The sequence below is a fragment of the Notamacropus eugenii genome, chromosome 5 (assembly GCF_028372415.1).
Source record: "Notamacropus eugenii isolate mMacEug1 chromosome 5, mMacEug1.pri_v2, whole genome shotgun sequence".
Classification (NCBI taxonomy): Eukaryota; Metazoa; Chordata; class Mammalia; order Diprotodontia; family Macropodidae; genus Notamacropus; species Notamacropus eugenii.
This window is the reverse complement of record NC_092876.1, coordinates 219,331,284-219,351,293: the sequence shown is the minus strand read 5'-3', so window position 1 is coordinate 219,351,293 and position 20,010 is coordinate 219,331,284. Positions and strand designations below refer to the sequence as shown.

General features: G+C 37.0%; 1 protein-coding gene across 3 annotated transcripts in view; it reads left to right on the top strand.

The window, feature by feature from the left end:
• Positions 1 to 20,010, top strand: part of ITGB6 (integrin subunit beta 6) — a 92,767-nt gene that overhangs the window by 46,768 nt on the left and 25,989 nt on the right. For all 3 annotated transcript variants that reach the window (XM_072612133.1, XM_072612132.1, XM_072612134.1), the window contains 4 exons: positions 248 to 337; positions 8,227 to 8,361; positions 8,635 to 9,052; positions 17,956 to 18,178. In XM_072612133.1, the coding sequence (XP_072468234.1) occupies positions 248 to 337; positions 8,227 to 8,361; positions 8,635 to 9,052; positions 17,956 to 18,178 (866 nt within the window). The remainder of the gene's footprint in view (positions 1 to 247; positions 338 to 8,226; positions 8,362 to 8,634; positions 9,053 to 17,955; positions 18,179 to 20,010) is intronic.

Below are 20,010 nucleotides of genomic sequence, written 5' to 3'. Positions count from 1 at the left end.
TTGACTAAGCTAACCACAGAACCTTTAGATTTCCCCATGGGCAGCTCTGACCAATACATTTCCCACTTGAATACAGGAAGCCGTATACATGACTTGGGCTACAATTTCAATGGAAATGCTCATTCATTATCAGGAGCCTGTTTTCACTGGCCAGTTGAATAGAAATGATCAAAGCCAGCAAGCTGAACCACGTTTCTCAATTACCACTGGGCAAACAAAGACATTTTTACTCTTCTTTTTTTTACAGAATTATGCCAAACTTATTCCTGGAGCTACAGTAGGGCTTCTTCAGAAAGACTCTGGAAATATCCTTCAGTTGATCATTGCAGCTTACAAGGTATGGTACCTTCCAGTCTCTATATTGTGTGTGTGTGTGTGTGTGTGTGTGTGTGTGTGTTTTAAAGCTAAGCTATGTTTTCATGCCACTGAATGGCCTCTGTCATGAATACCCAAAGCTGGATGGTACACAGGGTGCTTTTGTTCCCATCTTTTTATTCCCTAAAACAGGGAACACAAGGACACACACAAACTCACATACACACTCATAGTCTGGTCCTAGAGTTGTACTTGTTCACAAAATAGCATCCAACTACAAAATGCTATGATTGTGAAATTCTTTTTCTGACTGTAACTGTGTATTGTGAGAGTCAGTCATAGCACTCCTTCAAGGCTCTTCTAATGACTCTGCATAAAAGGGGGAAACTCTCAAAACTACAGATAAAAAAATAGAGACAATTTGTTGAGAAATAATTGTGCATTGTGTAGTAATGCAAGAGAATACCTAAAGAGCTAACATAGACATGGGATAGGTGGTGTGGCTTTTTCTTGTTGGCTGTTTTTTGGTTATTGGTTAGTTTGTTTTTTGACATAGTAATTGACAATCCTTTCATTTGGAATCAGGAGAACATTGTACATAGTAACAGGAACATGTGCAAAGATGAACTAGATTGACTTAGCTCTTCTCAGCAATACAATTCAAGACAATTCCAAAAGACTCATGATAGAAAATACTATTCACCTACAGAGAAATAACTATGGATTCTGAATGCAGATCAGAGCATGCTATTTTTACTTTTTTGTTGTTTTCTGGGGTGGAGGCGTGGGTCATGTGGCTTTTCCCTTTTGTTCTGTTTCTTGCACATGACTAACGTGCAAATATGTTTGTATGATTGCACATGTATAACCTAAATCAGATTGCTTGCCATCCATGGGAGGGAGGGAGAGAGAAAAAATTTGAAATTCATCTTATAAAAAATGAATGTTGAAAATTATCTTTACATGTAATTGGAAAAAATAAAATACTATTTACCATTTTTTTCAAAAGAAAATATCGCTCATTACCTTTAACTTAGCATTTTCAAATGGATCTTTAAAAAAAGCAATCGTCAAAAAAAAAAATCACCAAAGTCAAACCAGTGAAACCTCTGTTCTAGATTCTGCTGTCTGAAACCAGGAGAGGTTTTCATTGGTTTTATAGATATACAATTATTGTATTGGAGTTTGTGACCCTGAGAATAGAATTTCTCCCTTCATTGAAGGCGCACACCAATTTACTAGTTACAGTATTGATTTTTTTGAGGTCTGGTTTCATGATATAATTTTTTTCCTTATCTTTCTTCTTTAGAGAAAAAATTGAAAAATTACAGATATAAAAAAGATACGTCTCCTAATCCTGGAGAAGGAAGTAGATAAAGAGATGATCAAAACTCACTCTGTCACAAATAGCTTGGTTTTGTAATTTTTGACACTATAAACTTCACAGCAAATGAACTATACCCAGCAATTGATCTATAACTACTCCCCCCTACACAACTCACTCCCAATTCAAGATAGATTTTGAACAATCATTCATTCTCAAATATCTTCTTCCAACAAAGAATTAAACACAAATTTGTCTTCTTGGTTAAAGTCAAATGCAGTGTTAGGGCCTACACTGCCATCCTTTGAAATTTCAGTTCACTTGGCTCACATCAAAAATTTATCACCACATTAGCTCAGGCTTGAAATTCTTTCAGGCAGGAAAGCCAGTCAACAACAACACTATAAAAACCTTCTTCTCTGCCCATATAGTAATTAAAGTTTTAATGTGTAGAATCTAATAAAAAACACAAGGTGATCCTTTACTGAATGAGAACACACTCCAATTAGTTTACTCCAGCATTTTCAAATTAGTTTCCTTCTAAAACCTTCAAAGGATTTAAGGAAATTGGAAAAGAGTGAGTTGTCAAAATATTTATTTTAAGATATTCTCATATTCCCTCTTCCTCAAGTCTTATTCGAGGCCTGCTCTGATCTTGCCCCTGCTTGCTTTAACAAAAGTTAAGTTCTGTACTAAGACTGTGTGTGTGTGTGTGTGTGTGTGTGTGTGTTTTATGATCTGAAAGTGCAAATGTAAATTGGAGGGTAATTGAAGTAAAAATTGTTGATCACTTGAATTAAGCCCCCATTATATTCAAATATTCTAAAGTATAGATAAGCATATACTCTATGGAAAGTTTGGAATTGATTTAGAATTGTTGTTGAACCATCCGAATTCTAAACAATCACAAATCTTTAAAAAGTAAGGACAATCATAAGTCAGGAAATAGATCTCAGAAGAGGCTAAAATTATTTTTCTTTTCAAAAGATTTATAAATTTTTTTCAGTTAGCAAACTTCATTTTCTCTCCCACTTCTGCCCCATTGGAGAAGAAAAATAAAACCTTTTTAGATACGCATAGTCTAGCAAAATGATTTTCCACCTGTCCTTATTCAAAACTATATATTTCATTCTGTATATTGAGTCCATCCCCTCTCTGACAGGAATTGTTCATCACTGGTCCTCTGGAATTGCAAATGGTCATTGCCTTAATCAAAGTTTTTAATCTTAAAGTTGCTTTTACATTGTTGTGGTTATTGTTTTCTTGGTTCTTCTCACTTCACTCTGCATCAGTTCATACAAATCTTCCCAAGTTTGTCAGAAATTATCTCTTTCATCATTTCTTACAGCACATCAGTATTTTATTGTATTTACATACCACAGTTTGTTAAGGCATTCCCCAATTGATGGGTATTCCCTTATTTTCTAGTTTCAAATTATTGTTTTGATCTTTTATTGATTTCAGTGTTATTTTAAAAAGAGGCAATGTGGCCCAATGGGTTGAATACTGGATCTGGAGTCAGAAAGTTCTGGTTCTCACATTTGTTAGTTTTGTGACCAGAGATGAACACTTAGCAAAGAAATATGAATGAAAGAAACTTCTGACATCATCTAGTTCACACACACCCTCATTTTACAAATGAAGAAACTGAGACCCAGGGAAGTTTTTTCCCAAAAATCAAACATGTAGGAAGCATCAAAAAAGGAACTTGAACTTAGATGCTGAGACTATAGGCCATTTTCTTTCCACTATCCCAACTTCTCTGAATTTCAGATGATTTTCTCAGATTATAAATTATGAATGTATTACATCCATCTGCCTCAGTAGAAGGGATTATTCCCCCAAAAAATCAGAGGTCCAAAGATCTTGAGCAGAAAAGAACCTCAAGAACAATCTAATTCAGATTCCTTCTGTGACAGATAAGGAAACTTGAGGTCCACAGAGAAGAAGTGACTTACCCTACGTCATAGAGTTAGGAAGCAATTAGAGGTAGAATTTGAACTTAGTTTCAAACATTCCACTTCCCCCTGGTTTAGTTCTTCTAATCTTTAGAAAATCTTTTAAAAACTATGTTATAGGTGGATTGCATTTAAGTCAGAGGAGGGAATTCTTACTCTGACAAAGCTACAGATTCCTAATGTTCTTTAACCTAAACTTTGAGGCAGCTAAGTTGCCCAGTGGATAGAGCTACAGAACTGGAGCTAGGAAAATGAGTTCAAATTCAGCCTCGGACCCTAATTGTGTGACTGTGGGCAAGTCACTTAACCTCTGTCAGCCTCAATCTTTGACTGTAAAATGGGGATAATAGCATCTACCTCCCAGGGTTATTGTTAAGATCAAACGAGATCATTTTTGTAAAGTGATTTGCAAACCTTAGTGGACTATAGAAGTGCTATAGTTACTATCTAAAAGAATAACTAGGTGCAGTGAATAGAGTGCTGTGCTTAGGGTCAGGAAGATGAGTCTTCATGAGTTCAAATCCAGTTTCAGACACTTCCAGGCTGTGTGGCCTTGAGCAGATCACTTAGCCCTGTTTGCCTCAGTTTCCTCATCTGTAAAATGAGCTGGAAAAGGAAATGGTAAACCAATTCAGTCCCTTTACCAAGAAAAGCCCAAAAATGGGGTCATGAGGAGTCCTACATGACTAAACACAATTAGATAAAGTTATTTCAAAACTACATTCTTAGTGTTCTATCTTTGCTTTAGCCCAAAATATCACCGCAATTGTTATGCTGCAATCTTTCTTTACAGTCCAAAGTAAAAATCAGAGCCATGTAGTGCTAATAAATAAAATGCATTCTAACTTGCTGAAAAAGATTTATGATATACCAAAAGATCTGAGGCTTTTCATTTATTGTTGGAGTTCGATGAGGTTAACAGCATTCCATTGTCAAAGTGATAAGGAGATTTAAACACTAGACAGGCATTCATCTGGATGAACACTGAGGACATCAGTGAACAGGTCCTTAGGGTAGTTACCAGTGACCTTGTTGTGTGATGACATTAAATGTTATGAAGATTTTTTTTTTGGTCCATGTGAAATTTAGATTGAAATTGACAAAAACAAAAAAATTAAATATACTCTATTCCAATTACTCTATGATGAAATTTCCTTCCTTTTCATGAATCCTTTCATCCTTTAATTTCTATGCTTGAAACTAAATTGATTAGGAAACCATAACTGGTTAAAAAAAAATTTAAGGCATGAGGGAGCTTGCCTTGGAGTCAGAAGTGCCCAGATTTAAGTGGGCCCCCTCTGCCATATGTTGGCTGTATGATCCTGGATAAATCATGTGACCTCTCACTGTCCCAAGCCACTCTCTATGACTATAATTCTTGAGAAGCAATACAAATGTATTAATCATTGAAATCAGAGAGATGGTAAGAGACAGAAACCGAAGGACAGGGTGGGAGAGAGAGATAAATTGGGATAGAACATATATTTTTGCAAATTTTATAGAGGATGTTACATTCTAAATTTCACATGAGCCAACAAAATATCTTTAGAAAATACAATATCACTACAAAACAAGGCCACTGCCCTTAGGAACCTTTACAGGCATACCTGGGAGATATTGCAGATTCTGTTCCAGGCCACTGCAATAAAGTGAATATCGCAATAAAATGAATCATAGGAATTTTTTAGTTTCCCAGTGCATATAAAAGTTATGTTTACACAATACTGCAGGCTATTATGTGTGCAATAGTATTATGTCTAAAAAAATAGTCTATGTATATACCTTAAGTTAAAAATACTTTATTGCTACAAAAATTTGCTAACCATCATCTGAGCCTTCAGTGAGTCACAATCTTTTTGCTAGTGGAAAGTCTTGTCCTGATATTAATGGCTATTGACTGATCGGGATAGTAGTTGCTGAAGGTTGGGGTGACTGTGGCAATTTCTTAAAATAAGATAGCAACGAAGTTTGCCACATCAATTGACTCTTCCTTTCATTTAAACACTTAATAACCCATTGTAGGGTTATTAATTGGCCTAATTTCAATTTTGTAGTGTCTCAGGGAACAAGGAGGCCTGAGCAGAGGGAGAGAGATGGGGAATAACTGGTTGGTGGAACAGTCAGAACCCACACAACATTATCAATTAATTTCACAGTCTTATATGGGTGTGGTTTGTGATGCCTCAAAACAAAAAAGTAACATCAAAGATCACTGATCACAGATCACCATAGCAGATAAAGTAATATTGAAATAGTTTGAAATATTTAAAGAATTACCATAATGTGACACAGAGATACAACATGAGAACATGTTGTTGGAAAAATGGTACTGATAGGCAAACCTTCAATTTGTTTATAAAAGTAAAGGCAGTATCTGTGAAGGGCCATAAAGTATACTATTAAAACAAGATATACTGTACTGATATTGTAAATACGTTGAGAGAGAGAGAGAGAGAGAGAGACAGAGACAGAGACAGAGAGAGACAGAGAGACAGAGAGACACAGAGAGAGAGAGACAGAGAGAGAGAGAGGAACACATATGAGGAATTCAGAGAAACAGAGAAAGATTTATGAGGGGTGGCTCATCGGCTAAAGTGTTAGTCTTGAAGTTAGAAAGGCAAGCTTAAATCCCACTTCAGACACTTACTAGCTCTGGGATTGTGAGCAGTTACTTAATGTCTCCTAGCCTCAGTTTCCTTATCTGAAAATTGAGAGAATTGGACTTGATGGCTTGTAAAGTCCAAAGTCTTGATCTTATTAAATAAGTAGACTCAAAAGAACCAGAACATAAAATCAGCAGTGTAAATGGAACGATCATTAAAAGGAAATTGAACTCTAAGTAACTGGGGGAAAAATGATGAAAGTCTAAGATAACAAATTATGAAATATGCCCGTGCCCCACCAAGACAAAGTGGCAGGAGGCCACTAGGAAAGAATATATGTCAAATATAGTCAAATATAATCATTATATCCACTTTTTCTTTTGCTTAATTGTTTTTCTTCCTCATAAGAGAGGGTTTTATGTAATAGGAGGTTAAATAACAAAAAGTATCAATAAAACATATTTTAAGAAAAAGGAAAAAAATTAAAAAGCAAAACTAAAGCAGTTATGTAAAGTAATTATGTATAAAGTAATATGTATTAAGACTGGGAAAAGATATTTAAATCTCTAGTACATAGCACATTTTGAAAAAAAAACACCAGGGATTTGTTTACTGAAGGTGTTTTTATTTGGGGCAAGATGAAAATGAGAAGGTAGAGAAATGTAGGATTTACCCAATTAAGTAATAGTGGATCAAAAAATTAAGAAAACATTCTGATGACAGAGCAATCATAACCTGGAAAAATGTAAATTTTAATGTGTATTTAAATGCTCAAAATAAAAATAAAATAAAACAGAATAGCTAGAGTGAATGCTAAGAAAAAATTTCAGTGTGACCAAGGTTAAAGTAGAATGTCAAGCAATAATGATATTCCATTGCTTCCTAATGAAACTCCGCAAGTAAGCTCCAAGGATTTCTTGTCCATCTGACAAGGAAATGTAAATGAGCCACGTTCATTCCATGACCCATCCTACCCAATCCAGTGTCACACTTCTTATTACCACTCAGTAAACATTAACTGAATTGAATGAGTAGCTCATGATGGGAGGTACTAAAGGTTCAGTTTTAACTAAAGCATGAATCACCCAGACCATTTTTTTAAGAGGAGAGAAGGAAGAGTCAGAAATTCCCTGTGTGGGAATTCCCTGGTATGGAAATTCCCTACCACAATGATGACCGTCAGCTTTTCATGAGATTTGCCTGGGGACCTCAGAAGCAAAGTGACTTGTCTGTGGCAAATCCTGTAGTTCACTGTCTGATCATGGACTATAGCATGCCAGGTCTTTCTATCCTCCCCCATTGTCCATGGGTTTTTCTTGGCAAAGGTACTGGAGTAGTTTGCCATATCTTTCTCCAGTGGATAATCTCTTGTCAGAACTCTCCACCAGTTCATCTTGGGTAACCTTATACAGCATTGCTCATTATTTCATTCAACTATACAATCCCTTCTGTCATGACAAGGCAGTGATCTAGGAGGGGAAGGCAAACATTGATATGTGTCAAAGAGGGAAGTGAAGAGAAAAAAAGAACAAGTTTTTATTAAGTTTTATTTATTAAGTGACTGTTGTATGACAAGGTGCTGTGCAAAGATCTCTACAAATATTATCTCACTTGATCCTTTCAACAATTCTGGGATGCAAGTGTTATTGGTGTCCCCATTTTACAGTTGAGGAAACTGAGTCAGGCTGAGGTTAAATACCATATTTCACAGCATAATTGCAGATTTTATGCCAAACTCCTGTCCTCCTGACTCCAGGAAGAGCACTCTCTTCACCGAGCCACCAAATGCCTCAAAAGGCAGGACTTGAATCCAGGTCTACCTAACTATTTGGCTTCTTCAATACACTGCCTCTCCTGCCCCTCAGTACTTTTAAGGACTCAATAAAATATATGTCCATCGACTGATTGCTCTTGTGAATTTGTGAGGCCCACAACCTGGCTTATTTAAGCCTCAGGCCCACAAATCAGTATTCACTTTTCTAGTGAAATTTTTGACTCATACAGTTTTGTTGTCTATTTCTCAAAGGAGCTGCGATCAGAAGTGGAACTGGAGGTATTGGGAGATACAGAGGGACTCAGCCTGTCATTCACTGCTATCTGTAATAATGGCACCATTCTTCCACACCAAAAAAAATGTTCTCACATAAAAGTAGGAGGCACAGTAAGTAAATTTTCAGTTTGAAAACTATTCTGATAAGTGGAAATTTTATTTGAGATGCTGAAGCTGGACTTCTCCATTCAATGTCTTTAATTAATTTCTTTCAAGAAGTTCAAGAGTGTTTTCCAGGCAATAACTAAAACATGCTTATTCTGTGCCATGTGTGTGTTTACAAAGCTGATCCTTATACAGCATTTGCTTCTGAAAATAATTTTTTTGGCGGAGATAAGGTAGGGGGAGACTAAAGAAGCAGATGATGAGTATTTTCTTTTTCAGGCAACATTCAATGTGACTGTAAGCCTATCAACTTGTGAGAAAAGAAGCAGGCACATCACCATCAAGCCTGTGGGCCTGGCAGATGCCCTAGAAATTGAGATTAGCCCCCAGTGCAGCTGCACCTGTCAAAAGGACATAGAAGTGAACAGTTTCAGGTGCAATGGAGGGAAGGGCTCCTTCCAGTGTGGGGTGTGCATTTGTAACCCTGGCTACATGGGCCCTCTCTGTGAATGTGATGAGAATGCCCTGAGCACCGACTCATGTAGAGACACCCTGGGTCATGCCTCCTGCAGTGGAAGAGGAGACTGCTACTGTGGCCAATGCATTTGCCATCTGTCTACATATGGACAGGTTTATGGGACCTACTGTGAATGTGACAATTTTTCCTGTGTGAGACATAAAGGACTGATATGTGGAGGTAGGTTCCCTTTAAAGTTGTCTTTTACCTGTTTTAAGTCAGTGTATCCCGACCACACTTATCCCAGTTCCCAGGACAAAGTAGCTGCCAGCATACCTGGGTGGGTGGGGATGGTTGATTGGATGAATTCAAAGCAGTCCCACTGCAACTGGGCATTCTGATTTTTACCCTACTCTACACTTTATCTTCTCTTTTAACATTTCTTGGTGCTTAAGCAGATAAAAGATCCCATTGTCACAGAGCTGAAAGATTATAACACTTTTGAGTTGAAAGGTGCAGAAAAGATACATTTTATCTTTACAATAATTCTATGAGGTAGGCAGCTCATACATTATTACACATTTTATAGATGAGGAAACCAAGATTCATGAAAAGATAAGTATCTTCCCCAAGATCACATGCACAATGGTTTCTGACTCTAAATCCAGTGTAAATGAACCAAAGTATATGGTACAGTGGACAGTGTGCCTGACCTGGAGACAGGAAGATACATCTTCTTGAGTTCAAATCTGGCCTCAGATGCTTAGTAGCTATATGACCCTCGACAAGTCACTTAATCTGGTTTGCCCGTTTTCTCATCATAAAATGAGCTATAGAAGGAAATGGCAAACCGTACCAGTCTCTCTGCCAAGAAAACTCCAAATGGGGTCACAAAGAGTCAGACATGTCTGAACACACACAAAAAATACTATGTTAATGTACCTATTATTAACGTTGCTATCATCATCAATATACTATTATTACCCAACCAATACAGAATTGTGAAATGGAAAGACACTAAATTCTTCCAGCTCCATCTTGGTCCTCTTGTTCAATTTCATATCCTACCCTTCAATCTCTGCTTTCCATCTAAGAGGCAAGGACAGGTGTTGGAATGTAAACACAAAGAGAAAGGAATTAAGGGGTTATTCTCCTGAATAGAAAAACAGAGGAGCTATTATATAAGGAAGGCTTGACTGAAAATGACAATATTAACAAAATTACATACTTCTGAAATCTACATGTAAAAGATGCTTTCAAAGTCCAAAAGTATAAAGTCTGTAGAAATTTTGAAATTATCAGGAAAAAAAATCAAATCACTTTTTTTTCTTCCCCAAAGGAACAGGGCAAGAAAACAATATAAAAGATGAGAAAATTTAAAATATATGCAATACTCTATGTGAAGTTTCTATCACTTTGGGCTTGCTATATTACATTTTAAAATATATTTGATTCAGACAGTAGAGGAAAATTTACTACTTGAGTTTTCTTTTTAAGTGTTTTAAAGTATTGCTTTAAAATGGAGCTGTTGGCAGCTGAACTAATTTTAAGACATCTAGTATCTTTTCATTTTTGCCATTTAATGAGAGGCAAGCAAAATCTTAGAAACAAAAAAACATGTTAACAGCATTATAAAACAAAGGAAGTCATGTTTTCTGCATGATGTGTCAAGAAAATACAAAAGAGCTCCTTTTAAGAGAGAACTTTATGGGGCAAAGGACCAATTCATTAAATGCAACTTTTGTCTCCCATGGAACTTATGTAATTGGACATAGTAAGCACTTAAAAACATGGAAGAAAGGAAGGAAGGGAGGAAGGGAGAGAGGGAGGGAGGAAGGAAGGAAAAAGAGATGGAAGGAGGGAGAAAGACAGGGAGGGAGGGAGGAAAGAAAGGAAGGAGAGAAGAAGGGAAGGAGGAAGCAAAGGAGGGAAGGTTGTTTTAACTACCATTATCAAGATGTTGTTTCTTCTAATACAGTATTTTTATTATCTTCATGAACATGTAAAAATTGAAGACTTGCTTATATTAAGACAAGTTTCCCTACTCATTCTCATGTTGGTTTCTTTTTTGTCTTTATACGTCTAGAGAAATTTCTTTTTATTTTAATTAACCCTCAAAGGATATTGCCATTCCCTCACCCCATCCCACCCCAAGCAAGTTACACTTAAGAATTTAATTCTTCATTTTGCTACTTGAAGATATCAGCCACAAATGAGTTGTTTATGGAGCATCCTTTGTTCTTCTATAAACAGATCTTTCAGAGAACATCACAATATTTTTAAGGAACTCTGTTACTTTCTGTCATTGTGACCTTGGGCAAGTCACTTTTAGAACCTCAATTATCTCATTTATAAAATGGACTAGATAATCTTTAAGTCACTTTTGAATCCAGGTCATAGTAAGCAGCATGTCCATGTTCATCCATCATGACCTTTCATTAATGTTGTTTTAATGCTATCTACACTATCAATCAGCTCTGTCTTCTCTGGGACTTCCCATATTTTATGCCTGACACATTCTTCAGTGGATCTTCCTTGTTCTTCCTTGCCTTAATACTTCTGTAAGATCTTGACTGAGATTTGGATATCAGAGATCTCTGTAAATTGGTCCATCAATTTCTAAGTACAAAAGTATAGCGTTCTTGATTCTTTCGTAGACATTCTAAAGTTTTTTCATTTTCTCCTTTAAAAAGAGATTTGTTCAAATAATTTCTCTACTGGAGAAATTGCCTTATGGCCTCCATATTTCTTTTAAAAAGTTTCTGACAATATACATTTCCAGTTACTGAGAATAGTATTCCAGAAGAATATGTCGCTATTCCCAAGTCCCTTTTAGAACCTGAGTACTTTTATTTGATAGCATTTATAAATCACTTTCATCAGAATCACTCACAGTGTAGAGATGCTTCCTCCATTAGCTAAAATTTAGTAGCACTCTTTTGTAGGGAATGAAAAGGAAAATTTAATTTAGTTACTAGCTTGCATATTCAGACTAAGCTACAGCATGTACAGTATATATGAATAATTGGATACTCTTAGAGTAAGTGATAAACAGTTTCTAGCCCTGCAAGCCTCACTTCATTTTGGCACAAATCAAGTTAGTTGGAATTAAATTATGACTTGCATAGCTTATGAAAATAGGCTAATATAGTTAAAATATAATTTAGTATTCTAGAGTATAATTTAGCAAAAGTATAGTTTAGTATACATTAATATAAATGTAATCACCTATTTGTAAAGGAGAATATTTTCATTCAAAATCTTTCTAGATCTTAACACTAAGAGCCAGGTTCCATCTTGTTTTCAGATTCTCCCCCTTTCCTGAGTTTTTTGATAAGGAATAGTGGGAAAAGGCTCTTGGTATATGACTTCTGTTGAAACAAATGACTATACTATGCAATCAAAGACTTTTGTATAAAACTATATGTCAAAAGTCACAGAGGCAGTGTGGCCCAATCAGGGGATAGGTCTTGAAATCAGGAAAACCAGTGTTCAAATCCTACATCTCATACATGGCCATGACACCATAGACAAGTCACCTCTCAGTGTTTCAGGTGACATTTTAAGACTTCCAGTTCAAGAAAGGTTGGGAAATTTTCACATGAGCAGCTGTTCTCCACTCAAATAAAATTATAGATAAAGCACCCATCCCAAAAAATAAAGTTGTTTCTTACTGTTTGAACTTGCTCCTTTGTCCTTTGGAAGGATGAGAAAGGAAGATAAGAAAATATCAGCCAGGGGTGGAGCCAAGAGGATGGAGTAGAAAGACAAACCTAGTGTAGCTCTACTCCCCTAGCCCATAAAATACCTGTAAAAAAATGACTCTAAGCAAATTCTAGAGCAGCAGAAGCTACAAAATGACAGAGGGAAAGAGATTTCCAGCCCAAGACAGACTGGAAGGCTGACAGGAAAGGTCTATCACACCAAGCTTGGAGAGGAGCACAGCCCAGCTTTGGCTGCATGGTACCACGTGGACAGGACTGGAGCAGGCTTCAGGGTGTGGAATCAAGGCCAGCAGCTGCAATTCCCAGATTTATCAATCTACAAATGCCAAAGACAATTTCAAAAGTCAGTGAGAAAGCTCTTTCACCTGGGTGAGAAGAGAGCAGGGTCTTGCCCTAGCCCTGACGCCAGGTGGCAGCAGCATCCATTTTTGGAGCCCTTGGCCTAAAGATTCTGGGGGAATTGAGCTGCTGATCTGAATCTCAGCCCTGTGTTGCGGACCTGGGGTAAAGAGGAGTGCTGGCTTGGTGGAGCTGGTGGAAGTTCTGGAGAGGGAATCTTACTCCCAGATCCTGGGCAGAAAAGCTTGTGGTTGCTCCCAGAACAGAGTGCAGGCCAGGAGAGGAGTAAGCTCCTCTCCCTTGATTGTACCATCTTGGAGGAACTGAGAACTTACAGGTCCTCAGAGTCTACCCTCCACTTGACAAAGGATTCAAAAGTCAAGTAACTGACTGGGAAAATGCCCAAAAAAGGGAAAAAATAAGACTATAGAAGGTTACTTTCTTGGTGAACAGGTATTTTCTTCCATCCTTTCAGAAGAGGAAGAACAATGCATACCATCAGAGAAAAATATAAAAGTCAAGGCTTCTACATCCAAATCCTTCAAAAAAATATACAATGGTCTCATGCCATGGAAGAACTCAAAAAGGATTTTGAAAATCAAGTAAGAGAGGTGGAGGAAAAATTGGGAAGAGAAATGAGAGTGATGCAAGAAAATCATGAAAATCTAGTCAACATTTTGCTAAAGGAGACCCAAAAAATGCTGAAGAAAATAATACCTTTAAGAAATAGACTAACCCAAAATGACAAAAGAGGTCCAAAAAGCCAATGAGGAGAACAATGCTTTAAAAAGCAAAATTAGCCAAATGGAAAAGGAGATTCAAAAGCTCACTAAAGAAAATAGTGCTTTAAAAATTAGAATGGAGCAGATGGACACTAAAGACTTTATGAGAAACCAAGAAATTACAAAACAAAACCAAAAAAATGAAAAAAATAGAAAACAATGTGAAATATCTCACTGGAAAAACAACTGACCTGGAAAATAGATCCAAGAGAGACAATTTAAATTTATGGGACTACCTGAAAGCCATGATCAAAAAAGAGCCTAGATATCATCTTTCATGAAATTGTCAAGGAAAACTGTCCTGATATTCTAGAACCAGAGGGTAAAATAAATATTGAAAGAATCTCTTGATCACCTCCTGAAAGAGATACCAAAAGGAAAACTCCTAGGAATATTATAGACAAATTCCAGAGTTCCCAGGTAAAGGAGAAAATATTGCAAGCAGCTAGAAAGAAACAATTCAAGTATTGTGGAATGACAATCAGGATAACACAAGCTTCTAAATTAAGGGATCTAAGGACTTGGAATATGATATTACAGAAGTCAAAGGAACTAGGACTAAAACCAGAGCCAAACTGAGTATAATACTTCAGGGGAAAAATGGTCATTCAATGAAGTAGAGAACTTTCAAGCATTCTTGATGAAAAGACCAGAACTGAATAGAAAATTTGACTTTCAAACACAAGAATCAAGAGAAGCATGAAAAGGTAAACAGGAAATAAAAATCATAAAGGACTTAGTAAAGTTGAACTGTTTACATTCCTACATGGAAAAATAATATTTGTAACTCTTGAAACTTTTCTCAGTGTTTGGGTAGTTGGAGGGATTATATATACATATATAGAGAGATGGCACAGGTTAAGTTGAATAGGAAGGGATGATATCTAAAAAAATAAAATTAAGGGGTGAGAGGGGAATATATTGGGAAGAGAAAGGGAGAAATGGAATGGGGCAAATTATCTCTCATAAAAGAGGCAAGAAAAAGCTTTTTCAATGGAGGGAAGAAAGGGGAGAGGTGAGAGGGGAAAAGTGAAGCTTACTCTCATCACATTTGCCTTAAAGAGGGAATAACATGCACACTCAATTTGGTATGAAAATCTATCTTAAACCACGGGAAAGTAGGGTTCAAGGGGATAAGTGAGATATGTGTGGGGGATGATAGAAAGGAAGGCAAATGGGAGAAGGAAATAATTAGTAGTAAACACTCTTGGGGAGGGACAAAGTCAAAAGGACAATAGAATAAATAGGGAACCAGATAGGATGGAGGAAAATATAGTTAGTATTTCACAACATGACTATTATGAAAGTCTTTTGCATGACTACACATATATGGCCTATATTGAATTGCTCGCCTTCTCAGTGGGGATGGTAGGGAGGAAGGGAGAGAAGCTGGAACTCAAAGTTTTAGGAACAAATGTTGAGAATTGTTTTTGCATGCAACAGGGATATGAGAAATACAGATAATGTGGTGTAGAAATCTATCTTGCCCTGCAAGAAAAAGAGAGAAGATGGGGATAAGGGAAGGGAGGGATGTGATAGAAGGGAGGGCAGATTGTGGGAATCAGAATGCATGGTGTCTTGGAATGCGGGAAGTGGAGAGATGGGGAGAAAATTTGTAACTCAAAATCTTGTGGAAATGAATGTTGAAAACTAAAAATCAATAAATTAATTTTAAAAAAGGAAAATATCCAGCAACTGCTAAATCAAGTAAAGAAAAGGAGAGCCACAAACGAAAGAGCCACTGGATCCTTATTCCTTAAGACAGTGGTAGTGACCCCTGGAGGCAAGAAATACATCTCTTTGAGAATCATGCTTAGTAGTTGTCCCTAGTCCACAAGAATTTTACGTATTTAATGCTGTATATAATTTGTTCTGAAAATCATTTGGTTGAGCAGGTTTTAGAAATCATTTTGAGTATGAAAAATCCTAGGTAACAATCTATGGTTTTAAGTAACTTGTGTAAAAAATTCTGGCTTCTCTAATACAAGTCAAGAAAAGTCAAGGAAAAAATTTATGATGTAGCTATATTTATATAACCATCTAAGATTTGCAAAGCACTTTACATGTATTATCTCCTTTATTCTTACAATAATCATATACAGTGCTTATAAGGTTACAAATGAGGAAAATGAGGCTAATAAATATTAAGTGAATGTATCTGAGGCAGAATTTGAACTCAGGTCTTTCTGACTCCAAGTCCTACTCTCTAACTTCTTAAATAAAGGCTAGAGAGACAGCTGAGATCATAGAATGAGGATGACCTCAGTTCAAGTCCTGACTGATAGATACTATATGACCTTAGTCAAATACTTTACCTCTCAAGTAGCCCCAAGTAAGTCTCAAGACTAAATTTCAGAAGTGGTGCTGATCCCATTGATGGAGGGAGTTTCCACACTTGAGAAGGATCATTATTTTTATACTTCTTAATGTGACCTGGGAGCAGCTAGGTGGCACAGTGGATAGTGCACCAGGCCTAAAGTCAGGAAGACTCATCTCCCTGAGTTCAAATCTGGCCTCAGATACTTAGCTGTGTCACCCCAGGCACACTTAACTCTGTTTGCCTCAGTTTCCTCATCTGTAAAATAAGCTAAAGAAAGAAATGGCAAACCAATATCTTTGCCAAGAAAACCCCAAATGGGGCCGCAGTCAGACATGACTGAACAACTTCATCTTTAACAACAACTTTATTTTTAAAGAAACAAATATGATGAACTATTATTATAACTGAATCTTAATAAGATAGGGGTTAATAATAATAATCTGCTTTATGGTTCACAAATTCTTTATAAAATACCATATAATTTGATCCTCACAATAAACCTGGGAGATGGTGCCGTTTCACAGATGAAGAAACTAAGGCTGAGAGAGATTAAATAGCTTGCCCAGGATCACGCATCTAATAAGTCATTAAATCAGGATTTGAACTCTGGTCTTCCTGAGTCTAATTGCAGCACTCTGTTCACTGAACCACTTAGCTGTTTCTGGATAAGGTTAAATTTCAACAAATTTTAAATTTTGCATTCAATTCAATTCAATAAACATTTTGTATTATCAAATTGGTTCATTAAGCTGGGATTTACAGACCTGGGTCTGTAGATAGATTTCAGAAGGTCTGTGAAACTGGATAGAAAAATATAATTACATCTTTATTTTCACTAACTTCTAACTGAAATGTAGCATTTCCTTCAATTACAGATCTAGGCAATACATATTTTTTTGAGAAAAGGTTCATGACAGAAAAAAGGCTAACAACCCTTGGGCTATCACCAAGCACCGTGTTCAGCTCTGGGGGTACAGAGAAGAAAATGAAAAATAGTCCATGTTAATAAGAAGTAAATATAGTTGATATTTCAAATTTGAGTAGAAAAGGTTTAGTTACATTTTTGAATGTCATGATTAATTTTTCACGACCTCTGAGTGCTCCCAGTGTGCTGAGAATATAACCTTAACCTTGAAAAGGTCATTCAATTCTTAACTGGAAGACCAATTAGTAACTTCTTTTTAGACTAGCCGTGTCTTCCTGTTTCTACTAGTTAATCCCATTTTCCCCTCATTTAGGGCTCATGAGCACCCTCATAACAGAGTGGGTTAGAAAAAGAAAAGGAAGTGAAAAATTCTCAGGTCAAATTCTCAGTTTGCCAAAGCCAGAGCAAAACATCAATATTTCTTGAACAGGACCTCTGTGAGCAGCACTGTCTCAGGCTCTTTGTTACCTACTCATCATCTTGCTTCAAATTGTCTTTTAGGGGGAAGTTGAAAATCCTGATTAAGATAAGAAGTGTCTGATTTCTCTCTCTCTCTCTCTCTCTCTCTCCCTCTCTCTCTCTCTCTCTCTCTCTCTCTCTCTCCCTCTCTCTCCCTTTCTTTTCTTTTTTTTGGCTGTGCCTCATATGCCCTCAAATGGTGAAGTTGGCAGTATGTCAGGATAGATATGCACAGACATATACCTAGTTAAAGTTTTTTAAAAAATAGGAAATACCTGTTGGTGACTGTCCTTTGTTGTTGTTTGAGGGTGTGCTAATGTGGTCCTTTTTACCCCCTCCCTTGTTATAATAATGAGAAATAATAATATGAAAGGGCAGATCATTTCTCGTTATTATCAAAAAGGACCTATATATCTGGTATATAGATGTATGTGTGTGTATATATGTATGTATGTATTACATATATATACATACACATACGCACACTATATACACATACACCACAAGCATTGAATAGGATGAATGGGTGGTCATTTTAAATCACTTACCTGTGAGTTTAATTAGGATTTGTTGTCCCTGGATATATTTTATAGATAATGGACTCTGCGACTGTGGAGAATGTAAATGCAACGATGGATGGACTGGTGAATATTGTAACTGTACCACCAGCACTGATTCATGCATCTCTGAAGATGGCATGCTTTGCAGTGGAAGAGGAAACTGTACCTGCGGAAAATGTGTGTGCACCAACCCTGGGGCCTCAGGGTCTAGGTGTGAGCAATGCCCTACCTGTGGTGACCCCTGTAATTCTAAACGGTAATATTTAGAGAGTAATGGCATTCACTGATAGTCTTGGGGGGTCAGCTTTATGTGGTACCAAAGTTACATTGATATTTCAATGGCTCAGATCCCGGCTTGTTTTTCTTAACATTTGATCACAGAATATTAACTAGAAAGCAGGTGGCCAGCATGCACCTGTGATCCTAAGCCTGGAGCTTTACCTTTCACTTTCCTCCTTCTCTGTCTTGATTGTTGAGGATCACAATGCTACATTTCTGCTAGGGGCTCACATAGGGAAGTTGAGCTGATGTCCCACACTGATAACATCAGATTCACTCTGGGCTACAATACTAGCCACACATAAGGAAGGCCCTAGAGACAGATTGACAACACCCTCATGTAGCCAATACCTTTTAGAGCAAAACAGACAAGCTGCTTCCTTATCACAACTTTCTACAGCCTGACCTTTCTGATTCACTTCTATCTATAGCACTACTATGGCTAGAGACAGAGGCCCTTCCCCAACAATAGCACTGTTCTACTGGTCACACACACTGTTTAGGGCCTTTCTCAGGAAGTCGCTGCACATAGCCATAACCCTGTGTACTCTCTCACACCATATGAACAAACAAAGCCCATCTTCCTGTCTTCCAACCACAGAATGGTTTCTTTACTTGCCAGCCAGCTTTTTAATGGGGTCAGGACAAAATTAGTGGGTCAAATCAAACTCATTTCCACAGATTACACAATGAAAAAAAATGTTTGCCACATTTTACACAGTAAATATATTTATACAGCTCATATTTTCATTAACTCAGCAACCCAAATGGTGGCATTTGCATTTCTGATGTACACAGAGGGAGAACACCAATATTGACTCAGCAGCTACATATGACTCGTGTCAAAACTTCTCTGTCACCAAGCCAAGGAAAACTTAAAAAAAGGCTAGAGACATGATTATAATGATTGTAAATACCCTTAGTACCTCCTTTTGAAGTTTTTCTCTCCTATAATATTCTTTTTTCCATTTTCATCTTCTCTTTAAATGTGATTACATTTTAAATGTGATTCATGAAGTATGAAATGAACAATTAACATGGGTTGAAGGTGTGTGGGGGGAGACAGGGGCAGTCTTTTAAGCAGCTACCCTATCCAGTGCTTCTGGTAGCACCTTCAGACAAGCTAGGCCTGCTTTGTGCAGACCTATTAGGAAAGCTATAGCTTTTCAAGGTTACATGGAAAACAATTTGTTAGCCTATTTTTTTTGGTGAAAAATAAATTCAGGCTTTAAATATTCCTTTGTTGTATCAACACTCTTCGAATGTTTGATTCTTAAACTTTGTCCTTGGAAATGTCATTGCTATGTTGAGCTATCTTTCATTAAAAGGCTGACATTTTATTTAAGGCACTGGTCCATGTCTAATAGGAGGCTGAAGACAGACAAGAAGTTTCAGGAAGTTGAAATATAAGAGGTCCTTTCTTTTTTGTTTTTGTTTGGATCGGAGGTTTTCTTTGTTTTGTTGTCATCCTTTTAATCCATAACAAATCAATAAACTTTTAAAGGGCTGCTATGTGTAAAGGACCATGCTGGACCCTGTAAGCTCACATGTGGTAGTCAATGGAGTATCGGTTAGGAATCAGGAAAACTATGTTCTTGCCTCAACCAACAGTGTAACCTTGTTCAAGAAATATCTCTATAGGAGATTAATTGCTTCTCCTTTAAAGGGGAAGGCAGCTAAATGGAGCAGTAGATGGAATTTTGCATTTGGACTGAGGAAGACTTGAGTTCAAATTTCACCTCAGATACTTACTAGTTGTACGGTCTTAGACAAGTCACTTCTGTCTGCCTCGGTTTTCTCTTCTGCAAA